General features: G+C 45.1%; 1 protein-coding gene across 4 annotated transcripts in view; it reads left to right on the forward strand.

Annotated features, from left to right (window-relative positions):
- Positions 1-11,399: 11,399 nt before the first annotated feature.
- LOC100453764 (cytochrome P450 27C1) overlaps positions 11,400-20,659 on the forward strand; it is a 35,552-nt gene continuing 26,292 nt past the window's right edge. Inside the window, exon 1 of one of the 4 annotated variants that reach the window (XM_054549145.2) lies at positions 11,400-11,947. In XM_054549145.2, coding sequence (XP_054405120.2) covers positions 11,651-11,947 — 297 coding nt within the window. In that variant the 5' untranslated portion in view covers positions 11,400-11,650. The remainder of the gene's footprint in view (positions 11,948-20,659) is intronic. The other 3 variants (XM_063712694.1, XM_024243585.3, XM_024243586.3) reach the window with 3 other exon arrangements.

A 20,659-nucleotide genomic window follows, 5' to 3' on the forward strand; every position in this document is an offset into this window, starting at 1 on the left:
GATTTTTTTTTTCTTAAAAGATCTCCACAGTCAATCTTTATTAATGATGAGATGTTCTACTATCTCACAAGTTTCTCATCTTAAAGAAGGTTTTTGGCCAGGCGCGGTGGCTCATGCCTGTAATCCCACCACTTTGGGAGGCCGAGGCAGGCGGATCACAAGGTCAAGAATTTGAGACCAGCCTGGCCAATATGGTGAAACCCTGTCTCTACTAAAAATACAAAAATTAGCCGGGTGTGGTAGCACACGCCTGTAGTCCCAGCTACTCGGGAGGCTGAGGCAGGAGAATTGCTTGAACCCAGGAGGCAGAGTTTGCAGTGAGCTGAGCTTGTGCCACTACACTCCAGCCTGGGTGGCAGAGAAAGACTCTGTCTCAAAAAAAAAAAAAAAAAAAGAAGGTTTTCTCAGAGAGATGTTTGGATTTCATTTTGGAATTTAGATATGTTCTTCAGATCTTCCTCGTGCTCTGAATAATGGAGAAATCAAATAGGAAATGGAGGCAAAAGCAGTTTGGGCGAATTCCCCAAGGTCATATAGTAAGGTACCGCCCGCCACAAACTAAGATCCAGTCTTCCAGTTTCTATACTGTTTCTTTCAGTCACACAATATTGCATTACAGAATGCTAGGGCATCTTTGAAGAGACCATTTATTCCCCATACATTGTCCCCAATGCTCTGTTATGAAAGCTTAGCTGTGAGCACACAGTATTTGCTAAATATCTGGGCTTGGAGCCCGAGACCTGTGTTTGAACTTTAACTGTACTGCTTATTGACTGGGGGCCATGGTCAGGCTAGAGAGCCTGTGTGTCATTTTCTCCATCTATAAAATATAAAATAAAAATAGGAATATTTGCCTCATAGGACTTTTATGAGAATTAATTGACAAACTGTAGTGTTTTGTATGATGCCTGGTATATCGCAAATGCACAATAAATGATAGTTATTATTATAACACTTTTCCTTTCACAGTTCAAAGGAGGCCAGTTGGGTTGTTAGTGGATCTGGCTCACCCTGTTGGTGGCTTACCTTCATCTGTGCACATTTCAGCACCTGACTCCCTGACTTCAGGGCCTAGCCTAAGGCTGAGAAGACTTTCATGGATGGTGGAAACCTGTGTAGCTTTTCCCACTGGTCTAACAAAGATGTCAGGCTGCCGTAGAGTTCGGGTGATTTTATGGAGAGAGATTGATTCTCACATCTAGGTGGGGGACTGTGGATCTTTACAAAGATTCTAGGTAAAAGAAAAGCAATGCAATGGTAGACATCAAAAGCCTGAGCCGCAGAAGGTGACTGAATAGAGAGTAAACCAGAATATTTTCTCCTTCTCCAATTTCCTGCAGGCACAGCTGTCCTGGGAGCTCCCCACACTGCAAACCCAGGGGCTCCCAGTTAGCTGCTGGGCTCCTCCGGAAGCCTGACCCTGGGCACGTGGGAAGGGAGAGGGTACTATCTTAGTCTGTTTGTGCTGCTATAACAGGACACCACAGACTGAGTCATTTTTTAAGGAACAGAACTTTGTCTTCTCACAGTTCTGGAGGTTGGGAAGTCCAAGACCAAGGCACCAGCATCAGATGAGGGCCTTCTTTCTGTGTCCTCACAAGGCGGAAGGCAGAAAGGGTGAATCCACTTCTACAAATTCTTTTTCAAACTATTTTTATTTTTAGAGATGGGGTCTTGCTCTGTTGACCAGGCTGAAGTGCAATGGCACAATCACAGCTCACTGCAGCCTCAAACTCCTGGGCTGAAGCGATCCTCCTGCCACAGCCTCCCGAGTAGCTGGGACTACAGGCATGTGCCACCATGCTGGGCTAATTTTTTTTTATGAGGTCTCACTGTGTTGCCCAGGATGGTCTAGAATTCCTGGGCAACACAGTGAACACCCTAGAATACCCTTCTGCTCTGGCTTGCCAAAGTGTTGGAATTACTGGTGTGAGCCACTGTACCTGGCCTACGAACCCTTTTAAAATTCATTAAAAAAAAAAGCACTAATTCATTCATGAGGCTGAAGCTTCATTATCTAAACACCTCCCATTAAGCCCCACCTCCCAATACTGCTGCACTGGGGATTAAGTTTCCAATGCATGAATTTGGAGGGAAATATTCAGACCATAGCAGTCAGGGATGGCAGAACCCTGGCTCCCATACCCAGCACAATGGTCATCCCTGGGTACGCCACATTCTTGCCTAGAACATCAGTCAGCCTGGTTCACTCTCTGCCCTGGAAGGTGGGGAGGGCTCAGGTCAGGAGTTAGCCTGAAAACCAAAAGGTGGTACAGCCTGGAGCGTGTAGGAGGACAGGCCCCTGTCCATTCTTAAGCCGAGTGCACTACAGCCTCATGCTACAGGGTGCTCAAAGCCCAGATGTGCCACAGACAGATCTAAGTTTGAAGCCAAACAAAACCAGCTTTCAGTGCCCAGCTGTGTGACTTGGGCAAATAACTGCACCTCTCTGAGTATCAGTGTTCTCATCTAAAGAAGAGCAGACTATGTACTGTTAATGGGAGGCCTGATGGCATATGGTAGTGGGTGATCAGGAAATGCTACCTTCTCTTAGTCACTTAGCTTCTCTGGCCTCAATTTCCACATCTATGCAATGGGGATCTCAACCCTGTACCTACAATGCCCTCAAGGTTTAATGCAGAAAAACACGGACACCAATCTCAAAGATGTCACAAAGCAGGATGGTGTGGCAGAAGACAGATGCAAAGTGATTTGGAAAGAGAGGGCATGTTCTGTGCTGTGAGGTGGCCAGAAGGAGCTTCCCTGAAGGAGTGGAACTTGACCTGTCCTCGTAATGGGAGTAATTAAACAGGCAGAGAAGACACCAGACGTTAATTGAATAATGAGGAAAGGTGCAGCAGGGCTTGGAAGCAGGAATGCACATACCCTGTTCTGGAATCAGTCTTCCAGGGGTCTCTCGCTTTACCAGGAAGCCATGAAGCCTCTTGTGGGCTCAATGCTGACACATCAGTTGACTAAGATGAGATCAAAACATGATGAAATCAGCCCTAAACGGGGCAGGAAAGCATTGAGGGAATAAAAATGTACTGTGAGTCCAGCATTCTCACTCCTAGGTATTTTATTCATGCAAAAACCTGTACATGAATGCTTAGAGTGACTTTATTCATCATTGCCAAGACTGGAAACAATCCAAATGTCCTGAGTTGATCAGAATGATCCACAAACAAGAGTACATTCCTATAATGAAATACTACTCAGCAATGAAAAGGGACAAAAACCTGATAAATGAAATAACATGGTAAAAATCCCAAATTCATTATGCTAAGAGACAGAAGCCTGATTCAGGAGGTCGTCTCCTGGATGATTCCATGCATAAGATACCTTGGGAAAGGCAAAACTATAGGGGCCTAGCTGGGGTTGACTACAAAAGAGTATGCTTTTTTTTTTTTTTTTTTTTTTTTGAGATGGACTCTCGCTCTGTTGCCCAGGTTGGAATGCAGTGGCGTGATCTTGGCTCACCGCAACCTCTGTCTCCCAGGGTCAAGCGGTTCTCTTGCCTCAGCTTCCCAAGTAGCTGGGACCACAGGCACCTGCCACCATGCCTGGCTAATTTTTTTGTATTTTTAGTAGATACGTGGTTTCACCATGTTAGCCAGGATGGTCTCGATCTCCTGACCTTGTGATCCGCCCGCCTTGGCCTCCTGAAGTGCTGGGATTACAGGCGTGAGCCACTGCGCCCGGCCTGAAAAAAAATTTTGAGGTAATGGAACTGTTCTATATCTTGACTGTAGTGGTGGATACACAACTGTATATGTTTTTCACAACTCAACTCATAAAACTGTACACCAAAAAGAGTGAACTTCAAATTATACCACTGGACAAAGGACATGGGAATTGGTGTCTGGGTAGGCAAGCTCACATTCTAGTCAACTTACCTTGGTATCCTCCCCATACGAGGAATTCAGCAATCACAGATCACAACAAATCGATTCCAGTCTCATCAAATTCTGGGGTGTTGAAATACATCAATGAGATATTTTCAAACCTAAGTTTGATTTATATCAGAACATGTAAGGGGAGAGAAAAGAGTGTGGGACTAGGAGTTGGAAAAACCAGAGTCATCTTGGCTGCCTGCCTACTGTATGACTTGGAGGAAGTCGCTTGAATAATCTCTAGTAATTAGTCTCTGACTTGCCTTGTCAAAGGGTTGTTGAGAGGGTTGCATGAAAAGAATGTATGTTAAAATAATGTACGTTGTTAATTATAAGTATTGCACACAAATCAGGTATTGGTATTGTCATTGATCATGTGTTTTCAAATAGGGAATTTAAGTATCAGAATTTAAATGACATATCCAAGAAAAGAATCCCAAGATGAAACCCCATCCTACAGCATCTCAAGTTAAAGAGTTGACACTCTCAAGACAAAACTAAAATCAAGCCTTGAATGAACGATTTTAGGTAATTTAGAAGCCATAATTACAAGAAGACTACAAATTACTTAATCTATAAAAGTCTCCGTGCTCTATTTGTTACAAGGGAATTCATTTTTTTTTTTACAAAAGTATGTTGCTCCATGAAGTGCCTGTGTCCTCTGTGCGCACCTTGTGTGAAGCATCAGGATCCACCTAGAGTAGGCGGGGCTGGCCAGTGGGAGCTCCTCAGGACAGGGGCCAGGGCACAGCTCCTGCCGCTCTGGGCTGCACCTGCAAGATGTCAGAAGGAGGCACTAGGCCTTGGCAAAGTCTGCTCCACAGCTGCTGTGGTCTGAATGTTTGTGTCCCTCAAATTTAATTGGTTAAAATCCTAACTCCCAAGAAGATGGTATGAGGAGGTGGGTCCTTTAAGAGGTGATTAGGTCATGAGGGTGGTGCCCTTAATGAGTGGGATTAGTGCCCTTATTAAAAAGGCCCCAGAAAGCTCGCTTGCCCTCCCACCACATGTGGACACAGTGAGAAGACAGCTGTCTGCAGCCTGGAAGGGAGCGCTCACCAGAACCTAACCATGCTGGTCCCGATCTCAGATGCCCAGCCTCCAGACCTGGGAGAAATAGATGTCTGCTGTGTACAAGTCACCCAGTCTATATTACAATGGCTCAAACAGACTAAGAACAGTTTTTTTTCAGTGGACAGTGAGATCATGAGTTAGTTTAACTCCTGGGAAGTAATTTGGCTAAAGTTAAAGTCATGCTTTACCATTGCAGAACAAGTTTCCATTCGGCAAAGTGTTTTGTGGTTTATTTCAATTGGTACTGGGGAATGGATTTCTTTATTTTGGTGACTCAAACAGAAATTTACTCTTAAACGTGTTTGAGTGTCGCTAGGTTCCCGCTCTGCATTGGCTTGGGGGAATCCAGCCATGAGTCAGACACTGCCCCAGCCCTCAAGATGTTTACGGCTCTCTGCTCTGGCTGGAAACATGTTAATGTAAACAAGGAAGCCTGGGAAAGAGTTAAAAGGTGACAGATCTGTCACAGACAAGAGCCTGGGCTGGGCTTGCCAGGCACCCTGCCAATGTCTACAGGGAGGAGACAGGCTGGAAAAGGGCAATTTAGTGAGGCTGTCCCAGAACCGAATCAGAATCTGCAAGATTGAGGACCATGCCCTGAGCCATCAAGATAAATGCCACTTTGGAGAGATAGAGAGATTGAGAGAGAGAGAGAGAGAGAGAGAGAGAGAGAGAGAGAGAATGAATGTGCTGATTCACAAAACTGAAAGTTACAGAGGGGGTGGTAGATCTGCTCTAGGCACAACTGGATGGCAGGCATCTCCCATGAGGGTGTCAGGGGTTTCTCGATCAGGTGGTCTCTGGACAGAGGGCTGCCTGCAGTTGCAAGCTTCCAGGGGCCTTCAGATTGCAATCCCCAAACAGGAGCATATCTGCACTGATTGCTCTAGCAGAAGTCCCATGGAGGACTCTGCTCCCGACAATGCCCCCAACCCCTGGGTCAGGGGCCACGGGCAGCCAGCCCCATCCAAATCCCTGGGACTGGCTAGCATTGCTAGGGAATGTGGGAGGGAGGCTTTCCAAATAAAGGTGAGTGAGCAAACCTCCTGTCTTCCCCTGCGGCCTTTGCTGAGGCACACCTTCCTTTCAAAATTCACCAGTGTCTCATTCTCGATTATCTGTCCCATCATAAGTATCTCAGAAACAGCGAGTGCCGTGCAGCACCGCCTCTACCCAGCGCTTACTCGAAATTCTCCTCACTTTCCTGCAAAGCAGGTGTAGTGAAAGGCATAAAAACCCTGGAAACAGATTTGGGTTCAAGTATTAATTTTGCTCCTAACTTAACTCTTTTGGGAATGTCTCTTTAACTTGTTTCTTCATCTGTGAAGGAGGATAATGTGCCCATGTCATAGAGTAGCTGTGAGGCCCAAATGGATTCACAGGTGCCCAGGCTAGTGCCTGATGCTCAACAGATGATTAAAACCTAAGCCCATATTTCGTAAAGCTGGTCAATGACAACAATAGTTTTTCATCATGGAAAGTTAGAGCTTTTCGGCAGTGAAAAAACTGCTGCTAAGTCTTTGCTGGCTGACAAATCCCACTGGAAAATGCCCACATTCTTTGTAGGAAGAAATGTTTATTTTCTGCCTCAAGTGATCAGGATTATCACGGCTTCAGTAGCAACACCCAATTCACAGAGAAGACCATCTGAGATCTCCCGGTTCTGTCTCCTGGTATAACTTTTTTTGTTTTGTTTTCTTTCTGTTCTGCCTTTTTATTGATGACTCTGGGGAAGATCATACTACTAATTCTTTTTCCTTTTTACCCATTAATTCTTAAGTGGAAACCAGTCAGAGGCATGGAATTGGAGCACAGGAAGCTGGTGTGGGTGACAGAATTTCATGCAGACCACAGGGAAGCTTGGAAGATCATCCCTGCCCCACCGTGACCAGCAGGTCTGGGTTTCAGAATTCAGAGGCTTGCTTCCTAGAATATCTTGTACAGCAGCTCCCTTTTCTGAGATCCAGTTTGACTATCCCTCTTCTCTTCCACGAATATATACCCTGCGTTACTCTCTGCTTACCTAAGAGCCATGACATCTCTATTCCGCGTGCTAGAGATTTATCCATGGTCATCTGGATTGGAGTTCTGGGAGGTGGTAAAGCCTGTCTCTCGGTTTTACTTCCGCAGATGGTCATTTATTGTGTATAGAGTTTATTTACCTTTTAGAGGGCAACCCATTTTCCTATTTTGCTGTTGTCATTGGCTGTTGTTGGCTGTTGTTGGGAGAAGCTCATTTCTTCTCTATTACTGCCAACAAGCTGATTTTCTTGAAGGAATACATCTGTACAAAATCTCCTGGTTTAAGGTCAGACAGGGACAGTGGTGCCCTCCTCTCGGAATCTCACTTCTGTTTTTCTTGCACACTGGAAGGGAAAGGAACAAATAAATGGACAGTGTTTTCCTATTTTGGAAAAGTAGTTTTTCAGTTATTTTTTACTTATATTTAAGATTTCTTATAATATTTGATCCTTTATTCCCTCCACATTGAATCCCTCACAACTATGGCAATCATTTATTTTTATTTTTTATTATTTTTATTATTTATTATTTTTTATTATTACTTTTATTATTTATTTTATTATAAAGGCAATACTTTTATAGAAAACTCAGAAACCAAAGTAACATTACATATGTATATTAGAGTAAAAGAAATTCTTCCAATCAGGATGACTTATTGTATTTCTGGGTTCATATATGTTTTCCACTAATAATAATTACCTACAAAACAGTAATAAGAAAGCAGCATACTTCTCTATTGCAGAGTTTCAGACTGATCACTTATACCAATGTACTAACACTCTAAAATAGCCTTTGGCTTAAAGGATTATAAATCCTTCTGCTATAAAGACACATGCACACATATATTTATTGCAGTACTATTTACAATAGCAAAGACTTGGAACCAATCCAAATGCCCATCAATAATAGACGTGGTGGATAAAGAAAATGTGACACTTACACACCATGCAATACTATGCAGCCATAAAAAAGAATGAGTTCATGTCCTTTGCAGGGACATGGATGATGCTGGAAACCATCATTCTCAGCAAACTAACACAGGAACAGAAAACCAAACACTACATATTCTCACTCATAAGTGGGAGTTGAACAATGAGAACACTTGGACACAGGAAGGGGAACATCACACACTGGGGCCTGTTGGGGGTTGTGGGGCAAGCAGAGGGAGAGCATTAGGACAAATACCTAACGCATGTGGGGCTTAAAACCTAGATGACGGGTTGATGGGTGCAGCAAACCACCATGGCACATGTATACCTATGTAACAAACCTGCACGTTCTGCACATGTATCCCAGAACTTAAAGTATAATTAAAAAACAAAAAGCCTTTGGCTTAATATCATTAGAGCTTGAGGCAAATTTCAAGAACTAATGTCTTTGTTTATTTATTTAATTATGGAAACTAGCTTTAGACATCAGCAGAGATGATATCCTAAGACACAGGAGAGCGGGGGAGCTGCAGGGAGCTCCAGAGAAGTCTGTCTCCATGTGTGTTTAAATCTTTCTTCCCCCGGTCTTTCTCTGTAGTCTTCCTTCTCCTCTTCCTTCTTTTCTTTACTGCAGTCTTTTCCTTAATTAGCCTTCATAGAGAACCAGCTGCCTTTAAAATCGTTGTTTACCTATATTGAACAGTTTAATATATGATTGTTTAACAACCATCAATCATTGTTTATCTATATTGAATAGTTTCACGTCCAGAATGGACTGAATTGACTTCTACATATGTGGTCCTTTAATGATTTCTTAAGGACCAGTAGCCCTCTGCAAAACTTTAACAGGCTCTCCTAGAGCAAGGCGATTGTGCCATTCTTCATCCTCTGCTGGCTAGCCGTGTTGCCATCCACTTCTGCCTGCTAAACGGGTCCTTTCCTCAATCCCTTCCTGAGTGCTACTTCCTTCAGGAGTACTTTCTTTTGCACTGCTTCGTCCTACCCTATAACTAGATGTGATGGCTTCTTGCCACAAATTCCAATCATATTCAGTACCGGTTTTGTGACACTTGGAGTAATCTGGCTTGTATTTGTGTACCTGTTTTATTCTTCAAATAGGTTATGGCCTCCTAAAGGCAGGTTCAAGGTCTTACTCTGAGTACTTTGCAGCTATCATGCCTTATAATTAAGAGTTGCAAGGGCCGAGTGTGGTGGCTCAAGCCTGTAATCCCAGCACTTTGGGAGGCCGAGGCAGGCGGATCACGAGGTCAGGAGATCGAGACCATCCTGGCTAACACAGTGAAACCCCGTCTCTACTAAAAATACAAAAAATTAGCCGGGCGTGGTGGTGGGTCCCTGTAGTCCCAGCTACTCGGGAGGCTGAGGCAGGAGAATGGTGTGAACCTGGGAGGCGGAGCTTGCAGTGAGCCAAGATTGCTCCACTGTGCTCCCGCCTGGGCGACAGAGCCAGACTCCGTCTCAATAAATAAATAAATAAATAAATAAATAAAAGTTGCTGAGTACTTATTAATCAAATTCTTTTCCTTTTTTAGAGACAGGGTCTTGCTCTGTTGCCCAGGCTGGAGTGCAGTGGCATGATAATGGCTCACTGAAGTCTTGACTTTCTGGGCTCAAGCAATCCTCCTGCCTCAGCCTCCTGAGTAGCTGGGACTATAGGCACACACGACCGCACCCAGCTAATTTTTTTATTTTTATTTTTTTGTAGTATCCAGGTCTTGCTATGTTGCCCAGGCTGGTCTTGAACTCCTGGGCTGAAGCAATCCTCCTGCTGTGGCCTCCAAAATTGTTGGGATTACAGACATGAGCCACCACACCTGGTGTTATTAATCAAATTCTGTAAGTTGAGTAACTATAGCCTTCTTTGCTTCACTTACATGATACTTCAATTATTCAAATGCAATGTAGATTTTACAGAGTTGTAAAGGTAAAAACTACCCATTAAAAATAAAATATTTAGCTGAGCTGGTGGCCTGCACATGTAATGCCAGTTACTCAGGGGGAGGATCGCTTGAGCCCAGGAGTTCAAGGGCAGCCTGGGCAACATAGTGAGACCCAGTGTCTAAAAAATAAAATAAAATATTTTTATCTGGGCATGGTGGCACGTGCCCGTACTCCCAGCTCCTTGGGAGGCTGAGGTTGGAGATGGCTTGAGCCCAGAAGTTGGAAGGTGTAGTGCCCAGTGATAGTGCCTGTGTATAGCCACTGCACTCCAGCCTGGGCAACACTGCCAGACCCCTCTCTGGTCTTTTTTGTTGTTGTTGTTGAGACGGAGTCTTGCTGTCACCCAGGCTGGAGTGCAATGATGACATCAGCTCACTGCAACCTCCACTTCCTGGGTTCAAACGATTCTCCTGTCTCAGCCTCTCGAGTAGCTGGGATTACAGGCGCGTGCCACTACGCCTGGCTAATTTTTTATATTTTTAGTAGAGATGGGGTTTCACCATGTTGGCCAGGCTGGTCTCGAACTGCTGACCTCAAGTAATCCGCCCACCTCGGCCCCTCAAAATTCTGGGATTACAGGCGTGAGCCACCGCCCCCGGCCTCCCTCTCTGCTCTTAAAAAATAAATGCTGGCCGGGCGCGGCAGCATTTTTTTTTTTTTTTTCAAGATTACAGCGTCAGTAATCCCAGCTACTCGGGAGGCTGAGGTAAGAGAATCGCTAGGACCCTGGGGGCGGAGGTTGCTGAGCCAAAATCGCGCCATTACACTCCAGCCTTGGCGACAGAGCGAGATTCTGTCTCAAAAAAAAAAAAAAAAAAAGCTTAGTAACAATACTTTGTAAACTTAAAAAAATCTTATTTTTTACGTTTAGATGCGTGAGTACAAACTGTATGAAATCTTCAAATAATGTAACTCAGTGAGCAGTTTACTGACTAGGAAAAAGTTCCCTTCCTTGAAATCACATGGCACACCTCTGGCCTTTCCCATGCTCAGTCCCTCCCTGTGCGGCCACTTCTTTGGGCAGTCAGTCACTGGGCTCTGAATGTAGGTTGGCGGACTCCTCTCCTCGCCTCGGCATGGAGGTGGCTTCTCTTCTCCAAGCCTTGTGCAACAGGACCTGTCCTTGTGAGGGACCAGATAAACGCCCCATGCTCAAAGTCGCTCACCCTCACCTAGTCCTCACTGCTTCCAATGGTGTGCTGAATAAAAGCGATGAGCCCGAGGAAAGCCATCGTAAACGACCGTGATTGTCTTTATGAAAGCTTGTGGCAAGATAATAATGTGGTCATTTTACAACAGTAGGAACTACGTGCAAAATCGTCTCACTTTTGTTCCCCCCTTTGAAAGTTGAGTTACAATAATTTAAGTTGAAACCATAAAGAACTGCTTCTAAAATGCAAAAAAAGACCAAAGATGTCTTTAGTATACCTTCAGTAGTCATTTCGAAGGACGGTAATAATTTACAAAATCCCAGTAGACTTTTCTTTTTTTGGCCATGGTTGGAAGTGGGGTTGACCTTAAAACTTGGTTTCAAGGAACGCTTAAGTGTCAATTAATATGATGTGAAGAAATAATAATAGCCTCATTCTCTTGCAGTCTAATCACAGCCTTTTCCCCAGCCCCAGGGGAGGGAGCCTTTAATAAGGGTCTGTGTAAACTGATGCCCCGGCGGCAGGAGTACGGAGAAGCACTGCTCTGACAAGTTAAGACTGAGGAAACAGCAACCCAAAGGGCAGCCCCCGAAACAAAGTTGCTCAGACAAACAAGCCGATGCAGACGAGCGCCATGGCCCTGCTGGCGCGGATCCTGAGAGCGGGGCTGCGGCCGGCGCCCGAGCGGGGTAGGCTCCTGGGCGGCGGGGCCCCGCGGCGGCCCCAACCCGCGGGCGCACGGCTCCCGGCGGGGGCGCGGGCCGAGGACAAAGGCGCCCGGCGGCTGGGGTCGCCGCCGGGCGGGGACCGGGCCGAGGGTCCCCGGAGCCTCGCCGCCATGCCGGGGCCGAGGACCCTCGCCAACCTGGCGGAGTTCTTCTGCAGGGACGGCTTCAGCCGCATCCACGAGATCCAGGTAGCGCGCGCCGCGCCGGGAGGGAGCCAGCCGGGGCTGCTGCCCAGAAGGCTGACGGCGCGGGCGGGAGGGCGCCGGGGAGGGGCGCGGGGTTGGGGAGTCCCAGGAAGGGGCGGCGGACAGGGATCCCCGGGCACTGGGCGCCGCGGTGGATGGGGGGAGCTGGACTGGGGTTGTCCGGTTAAGGTTCGCAGGAAGGGGCGCTGGGGAGAGGACGCCGGGAAGGCGATCCTGGGTGGAGGAGGCAGGAACTCGGAGCGGGGCGGGGGCGTTGGGGAGGGGTCTCCGGGAAGCGGACCCTGAAGAGGGGCAGCAGGCAGAGGGAGCTGAGGAACGGGGCCAGAAAGGAACGGCTGGGAAGAGGCGGGGGAAATGGGTGTCTCAGGAGGTGGCGGCCGGGAGGGGTCCCCTGGAGGGGCCCCAGCCGGGACCCCTGGGGAGGAGGTGGCGGGGAGGGGAGTCAGGGATGGGGTTTCGGAGAGTGGTAGCCCGAGAGAGGGGGCGGGCAGGGTCCCCAGGGACTGGTCCCGGGGACGGACCCAGGCAGGGGTTGCCTGGTTGGGGAACCTGGGGAGGGGGCGCCGCGAAGGGAAACCAGGAATGGGACTGCGGGGAGGGCACCGGGGCTGAGGTCCCGGAGGAGGAGACTCGGGGAGGGGCAGCGGGCGCCTGGTGGACGCCGCCGGGGCCTGGGAGTGGAGAGCTGGCGGGACCCGCGGAGCTGGGGCTGAGGGGGCTGCGGCCCGGGGCCGGCCCGAGGGGAGCGCTAGGCTCCCTAGCTCCTCTAGGCTCTGTGGAGCTCGGTGTCCGTAGGTGGCCGAGATCGTGTGTATTCATTTCTAGTCCTTTTTGTATTTTGTAATGGCGGGCGAAGAGGGGACAGAGGCTCGGACGCTCGGGGTGCCGTAGACTCTAAGCCGGAGTTGGGGGCGACACCTGGAGTTCGCGCCGGGACGGGAGGCAGGGACGTGGGAGGAACCCGGGGGTCCCAGCCACCCGCTAGGGCGTTGGGGCCGGCGAATTCCGCACGCTTCCCACCTGGAGCCTGAGTGCTGTCCTTCCCACGCCCACCTCCGTTGCGCCCTTCGTGGCTGGGGCACTGCACCCAAGCCGCGGCGGCGCCCTCCGATGCCTTCGCCCATCGCCCGCCTCCCCGAGTGCCCAGCCCAGCACCCGCTGTTATTTCTGGGATGGGGGCTTTTGGCGTCTTCCGCGAACGACCCCTTCTCCTCCCACCCAGCCGTGTCCTTCTGCCCAGAGTTCCGGTCTTTCGAGACCCTTCTTCAGCGGAGCCTCTTCTACCTACCTACCTGGGCTTCAGTCATTCATTCGTTCCATCAGCCATTCAGTCAATGAACGTGACGGAGAAGCCCCAAACCTCATCAATGGAAAAACGGGCGTGCGAGGAGCAATTTTAATTTGCCAGGAATTAAAATTTAACTTAATTTTAATGCCAGGAAATCCCAACCGTCCCTCCTCAAGTCCGCCACATCAACCCTATACAATTCCAAACCACCACCCCCACCCCAATACTTAGAGGGCTCAAAAATGATTTTCTATGTAGAATCTGATGAGATATCAGGATGGCAACTTTCAAATACAGTAAAAAGTGTTTTGTTATTTGCTGTTGATGGGTTCACTACAGCCTGCTTTCTGAAGTGTAATTTAATTTTTCTTTTATCCGCCCCTACTGCCATCTGCTTTTATCCTCACACCTCACCCAGAGTTTGTTCCATGGGCACAGGTTTCTTTGAGAGGGACCCTGTTAAAGCCTGTATCCAGTCAGGATGTGTGGCAGTTCAGATGGGTATTTTCCATTCACCCGCCCCTGCCGCCAGCCCTCACCCTGAGCTCAGCCCCTCCTGCCGGCTGCTCAGACAGCTTCCTTCACCACACCCAGGGCCCTGGGGCACAGAGCAGACAGTCACAACTGACTCACTTGGTGCCTTCTCACCAAGCGCACACAGGACCTGGAGAGTAAAGGAAATAAAGGAAAAAGTTCTTTTCCTTTACTCTCCAGGTGGCACTACCCCAACCCTCAAATATGGTACTTGTGGGAACTCTCACCTTCCTGCAGCCCCTCTGAGGACTCCCAATTTCGAACACATGGTTCTAGAAAAACCCTCTCTTCCCGCTCTCCAGGTTGCTCATTGTTCTGTGACCCATCACATCCAGTTCACTTGCGCTCCCCTTGCAATCACAGAATGTTAGCTAAACAAGGGCTCTTAGTGTTCACCTACATAGCTCACCTCTCATTTTACAGATGGAAAGAGTTGGGTGGTTACCTAAGCGACTTGCCTAAGATCAGGCAGCTGGTGATGGGCAGAGTAGAAATCATAATTTGGGTCACTAGATGCTATTTAGGGTGTGGTAGAGCAGCAGGATGGCCGATACAGGAGTGATGTCCTCCAGTGCTGGCCCTCTGCAGCCACCTGTGGAGCCTTGGGCTAGTCACTTATTCTCTCTACACCTCAGTTTTCTCATCTGTAAAGGAGATTAGCAATCCCCATTCCTCTCATGGGTTATGGTAAGGTCAAATGAGCTTAGTGTTATGAAACTGTGATAATAACAAATAATAACGATCAGTATTTCTAGAACTCTTTTCACGTGCCAGGCACAGTTTCAAGTCTTACATGAAACTTATTTCTCCATTTTTTGGGTGAGGAAACTGAGGCATAGTGGGACCTAACTTCCAAAGGTTATTCAGCTAGTAAACTGTGAGCCCAGATTCAAACTCCAGAACCTGTGCTCTTAACATCCAAGCAAACTCTAAGTACTGTGCCTGACTGTGTAGTTCCATGGCCCACCACCAGAAAGTGATGTGTATCATTTCTACCTCCAGTTCCCTTGTGCTGATTGTACCCGATTCAGTAGCTGGATTTGCTTGAGGAGTGGCCCATTTCCCAGTAGTTCTTGTTACCAGTCATTCCTTCAGTGGGCCCCTTTAGAGACCTGAACTCTTTGGGGGCCACTTATTTGTTAGGCAGAAGTGACCCCTTGGAGATGGGGTCACTCCAGCTCATTCCAGTTTAGTCTGAGTGTCTTCATTTTCAGGTCTCCAGAAGGAATGAGTATAAGAGTAGAGAAATGACAGTGCTCCTGGCATGCTGTTTCTGAGATTGAGAGCTGGAGTGGTAAGAAAGCTGGGCAGATACCAAAGAGAGTCTTAGTAACTTTCCCCAGCCCAGCCCTGTCTGTGTCATGCTGAGCCATGTTAGAGGCTCATTGCTTTTGTGTTTTAATTGAATAATTTAGTCCATTTACATTTATTGTGATTTCTTTTTATGGAGAGAGTAACAGCTTTCTTAAGATATAATTAACATATCATATAATTCATCCATTTGAAGTATACAACAATCACTGCCGTCAACTTGTAGAACATTTTCATGACCTCAAAAAGAAATCCCACATCCATCAGCTGTCACCCCCAACTCTTCTATTCCCCCTGCTTTAAGCAACCACCAAGCTACTTTCTGTATCTATAGATTGGCCTATTCTGGACATGTCATATAAGTGGAATCATGTAATATGTGGTCTTTTATGGGTGGTTTCTTTCACTTTAAACATTTCAGTATAATGTTTTTAAGGTTCACCCATGTTGTAGCATGTATCAGTATCTCATTCTTTTTATGGACAAATAATATTGCAGCATATGACTATAACACATTTTGCTTATCCATTCATCAGTTCATAGACATTTGGATTGTTTCCACCTTTTAGCCACAATGAATAATGCTGCTATGAACTTTTGTGTGTAAGGTTTTGTGTAGACATGTGTTTTCATTTCTCTTGGCTATGTATCTAGGAGTGGAACTGTTGGGTCAAATAGTAATTCTGTATTTAACCTTTTGAAGAACTGCCAGACTGTTTTCCAGAGTATCTGCACCATTTTACATCCCCACCATTATCATAAGAGGGTTCTGATTTTTCTACATCCCTGTCAACAGTTGTTATTACTTGTCCTTTTGATTATGGCCATTCTAATGGGTGTGAAGTGCTGTCTCTTCCTGATGACTAATGATGTTGAGCATATTTTCATGTGCTTATTTACCATTTGTATATCTTCTTTGGAGAAATATCCATTGAAATCCTTTGCCCAGTTTTTAATTGGGTTCTTTTCTCTTTCCTTCCTCCCTCCCTCCCTCCCTCTCTCTCTCCCTCCCTCCCTTCCTCTACTGATTTGTAAGTTTCTATATATTCTAGGTACAAGTCCCTTATCAGATATGTGCTTTGCAAATATTTTCTCCATCCGAAGGTTGTTTTTGCTTTCTACTTTTACATTTTATTTTTATTTTTTAATGAGACAGGGTCTTGCTATGTTGCCCAGGCTGGGCTCAAGCAATCCACCTGCCTTGGCCTCCCAGAGTGCTAGGATTACATGCATGAGCCATTATGGCCGGCCTTGTTTCCATTTTCTTAATAGTGTTCTTTGAAGCATAAAAGTTTTAAATTTTGATGAAGTCCTATTATTGATTTTTTTCTTTTGTTACTTGCACTTTAGGGATCATATCTTAAGACATTATGCCAAACCCAGGGTCATGAAGATTTACCCTTATGTTTTCTTCTAAGAGTTTATAGTTTTAGCATTTACATTTAGAGCTTTGATCCATTTTGAGATAATTTTTTTATATGGTGTGAGAAAAAGGTATAAATTGATTCTTTGCTTGTGGCTATCCAGTTGTCCCTGTGCCATTTGTTTAAGAGACTATTAAATCCTTTTCCTATTGAAAGATCTTAGCACTCTTGATGAAAATCAGTTGACCATAGATGTTTGGGTCTTAAATCTAAGCCAATGATTATGCCATTACTGCACTGTCTTGGTTACTGTAGCTTTGTACTAAGTTTTTGTTTTTTTGTTTTTTTGTTTTTTTTTTTGAAACGGAGTCTTGCTCTGTCGCCCAGGCTGGAGTGCAGTGGCACTATCTTGGCTCACTGCAAGCTCCACCTCCCGGGTTCACGCCATTCTCCTGCCTCAGCCTCCCGAGTAGCTGGGACTACAGGTGCCCGCCACCATGCCTGGCTAATCTTTTGTATTTTTAGTAGAGACGGGGTTTCATTGTGTTAGCCAGGATGGTCTAGATCTCCTGACCTCGTGATCTGCCCACCTCGGCCTCCCAGAGTGCTGGGATTACAGGCGTGAGCCACCACGCCAGGCCTGTACTAAGTCTTTTTTAAAAAATTTCCTCTAAAACAAAAACAAAAACAAAAAAAACCAAAAAACGGATACATGTGCAGAACATGCAGGTTTGTTACTTAGGTATACGTGCACCATGGTGGTTTGCTGCACCTGTTGACCCATCTAAGTTTCCTCCCCTCAACCCCCACCCCAACAGGCCCTGGTGTGTGTTATTCCCCTATCTGTGTTCATGTGTTCTCAATATTCAACTCCCACTTACGAATAAGAACATGCAGTATTTGGTTTTCTGTTCCTGTGCTAGTTTGCTGAGGATGATGGCTTCCAGCTTCATCCATGCCCCTGCAAAGGACATGATCTCATTCCTTTTTATGACTACATAGCATTCCATGGTGTATATGTGCCACATTTTCTTTATCCAGTCTATCATTGATGGGCATTTGGGTTGGTTCCATGTCCTTGCTACTGTAAATAGCGCTGCTGTAAAAATATGTGTGCATGTGTTTTTATAGTAGAATGACTTATATTCCTTTGGGTATATATCCAGTAATGGGATTGCTGGGTCAAATGGTATTTCTGGTTCTAGATCCTTGAGGAATTGCCATACCGTCTTCCACAATGGTTGAACTAATTTACATTCCCACCAACAGTGTAAAAGTGTTTCAGTTTCTCCACAGCCTTGCCAGCATCTATTCCTGACTTTTTAGTAATCACCATTCTGACTGGTGTGAGATGGTATCTCATTGTGGTTTTGATTTGCATTTCTCTGATGATCAGTGATGTGTACATTATACATTGAGCTTTTTTTCATATGTTTGTTGTCTACATAAATGTATTCTTTTGAGAGGTGTCTGTTCATATCCTTTGCCTACTTTTTGATGGGGCTGTTTGTTTTTTTCTTGTAAATTTGTTCAATTTCCTTGTAAATTCCAGCTATTAGACCTTTGTCAGATGGGTAGGTTGCAAAAACTTTCTCCCATTCTGTAGGTTGCCTGTTCACTCTGATGATAGTTTCTTTTGCTGTGCAGGAACTCTTTAATTCAATTCTAGTTGTCAATTTTGGCTTTTGTCGCAATTGCTTTTGGTGTCTTCGTCAGGAAATCTTTGCAGATGCCTATGTTCTGAATGGTATTGCCTAGGTTTTCTTCTAGGGTTTTTATGGCTTTGGGTTTTACATTTAAGTCTTTAATTCATCTTGAGTTAATTTTTGTATAAGGTGTAAGGAAGGGATCCAGTTTCAGTTTTATGCATATGGCCAGCCAGTTTTTCCAGCACCATGTACTGAATAGGAGTTCTTTTCCCCATTGCTTGTTTTTGTCAGGTTTGTCAAAGAGCAGATGGTTGTAGATGTGTGGTGCTATTTCTGAGGTCTCTGTTTTGCTCTATTGGTCTATATGTCTGTTTTGGTAACAGTACCATGCTGTTTTGGTTACTGTAGCCTTGTAGTATAGTTTGAAGTCAGGTATCGTGATGCTTCCAGCTTTGTTCTTTTTGCTTAGGATTGTTTTGGCTATATGGGGTCTTCAATTCCATATGAAATTTAAGGTATTTTTTTCTAATTCTGTGAAGAATGCCAATGGTGGTTTGATGGGAATAACATTGAATCTACAAATTACTTTGGGCAGTATGGCCATTTTCATGATATTGATTCTTCCTATCCATAAGGATGGAATGTTTTTCCATTTGTTTGTGTCCTCTCTTATTTTCTTGAGCAGTGGTTTGTAGTTCTCCCTGAAGAGGTCCTTCACATTCCTTGTTAGCTGTATTCCTAGATATTTTATTCTCTTTGCAGTGATTATGAATGGGAGTTCATTCATGATTTGGCTCTCTGCTTGCCTATTGTTGGTGTAAAGGAATGCTTGTGATTTTTGCACATTGATTTTATATCCTGAGACTTGGCTGAAGTTGCTTATCAGTTCAAGAAGTTTTTGGGCTGAGATGATGGGGTTTTCTAAATATAAAATCATCTCAGCTGCAAACAGAGATAACTTGACTTCCTCTCTTCCTATTTGAATATGCTTTATTTCTTTCTCTTGTCTGATTGCCCTGGCCAGAACTTCCAATACTATGTTGAATAGGAGTGGTAAGAAAGGGCGTCCTTGTCTTGTACCAGTTTTCAAAGGGAATGCTTCCAGTTTTTGTTCATTCAATATGATATTGGCTGTGGGTTTATCATAAATAGCTCTTATTATTTTGAGATATGTTCCAACAGTACCTAGTTTATTGAGAGTTTTTAATGTGAAGGGATGTCGAGTTTTATCAAAGGCCTTTTCTGCATCTATTGCGATAATTATGTAGTTTTTGTCCTTGGTTCTGTTTATGTGATGGATTATGTTTATTGATTTGTGTATGTGAAACCAGCCTTGCATCCCAGGGATGAAGCTGACTTGATCGTGGTGGATAAGTTTTTTGATGTGTTGCTGGATTCGGTTTGCCAGTATTTTATTGAGGACTTTTGCATCAATGTTCATCAGGGATATTGGCCTGAAGTTTTCTTTTTTTGTTCTGTCTCTTCCTGGTTTTGGTATCAGGATGATTCTGGCTTCATAAAATGAGTTAGGGGGGAGTCCCTCCTTCTCAATTGTTTGGAATAGTTTCAGAAGGGATGGTACCAGCTCCTCTTTGTATTTCTGGTAGAATTTAGCTGTGAATCCATCTAGTCCTGGGCTTTTTTTGGTTGGTAGACTATTAATTACTGCCTCAATTTCAGAGCTTGTTATTGGTCTATTCAGGGGTTAAATTTCTTCCCGGTTTAGTCTTGGTAGGGTGTATGCATCCAGGAATTTATCCATTTCTTCTAGATTTTCTAGTTTATTTGCATAGAGGTGTTTATAGTATTCTCTGATGGTTGTTTGTGTTTCTGTGGGGTCAGTGGTGATATCCCCTTTATCATTTTTTATTGTGTCTATTTGATTCTTCTCTCTCTCTTTCTTTATTAGTCTAGCTAGCAGTGTATTTTGTTAATTTTTTCCAAAAACCAGTTCCTGGATTCATTGATTTTTTTGGAGGGTTTTTCATGTCTCTATCTCCTTCAATTTTTCTCTGATCTTAGTTATTTCTTGTCTTCTGCTAGCTTTTGGATTAGTTTGCTCTTGCCTCTTTAGCTCTTTTAATTGTGATGTTAGGCTGTCAGTTTGAGGTCTTTCTAGCTTTTTGATGTGGGCATTTAGTGCTATAAATTTCCCTCTTAACACTGCTTTAGCTGTGTCCCGGAGATTCTGGTACGTTGTCTCTTTGTTCTCATTGGTTTCAAAGAACTTCTTGATTTCTGCCTTAATTTCATTATTTACCCAGGAGTCATTCAGGAGCAGGTTGTTCAATTTCCATGAAATTGTGTGCTTTTGAGTGAGTTTCTTAAACCTGAGATCTAATTTCATTGCACTGTGGTCAGAGAGACTGTTTGTTATGATTTCAGTTCTTTTGCACTTGCTGAGGAGTTTATGTGGTCAATTTTAATTGACAAATAAGTGCCATGTACACTGAGAACAATGTATATTCTGTTGATTTGGGGCAGAGAGTTCTGTAGACATCTACTAGGTCCACTTAATCCAGAGCTGAGTTCAAGTACTGAGTATCCT

This window comes from Pongo abelii, chromosome 11, assembly GCF_028885655.2.
Source record: "Pongo abelii isolate AG06213 chromosome 11, NHGRI_mPonAbe1-v2.0_pri, whole genome shotgun sequence".
Classification (NCBI taxonomy): domain Eukaryota; kingdom Metazoa; phylum Chordata; class Mammalia; order Primates; family Hominidae; genus Pongo; species Pongo abelii.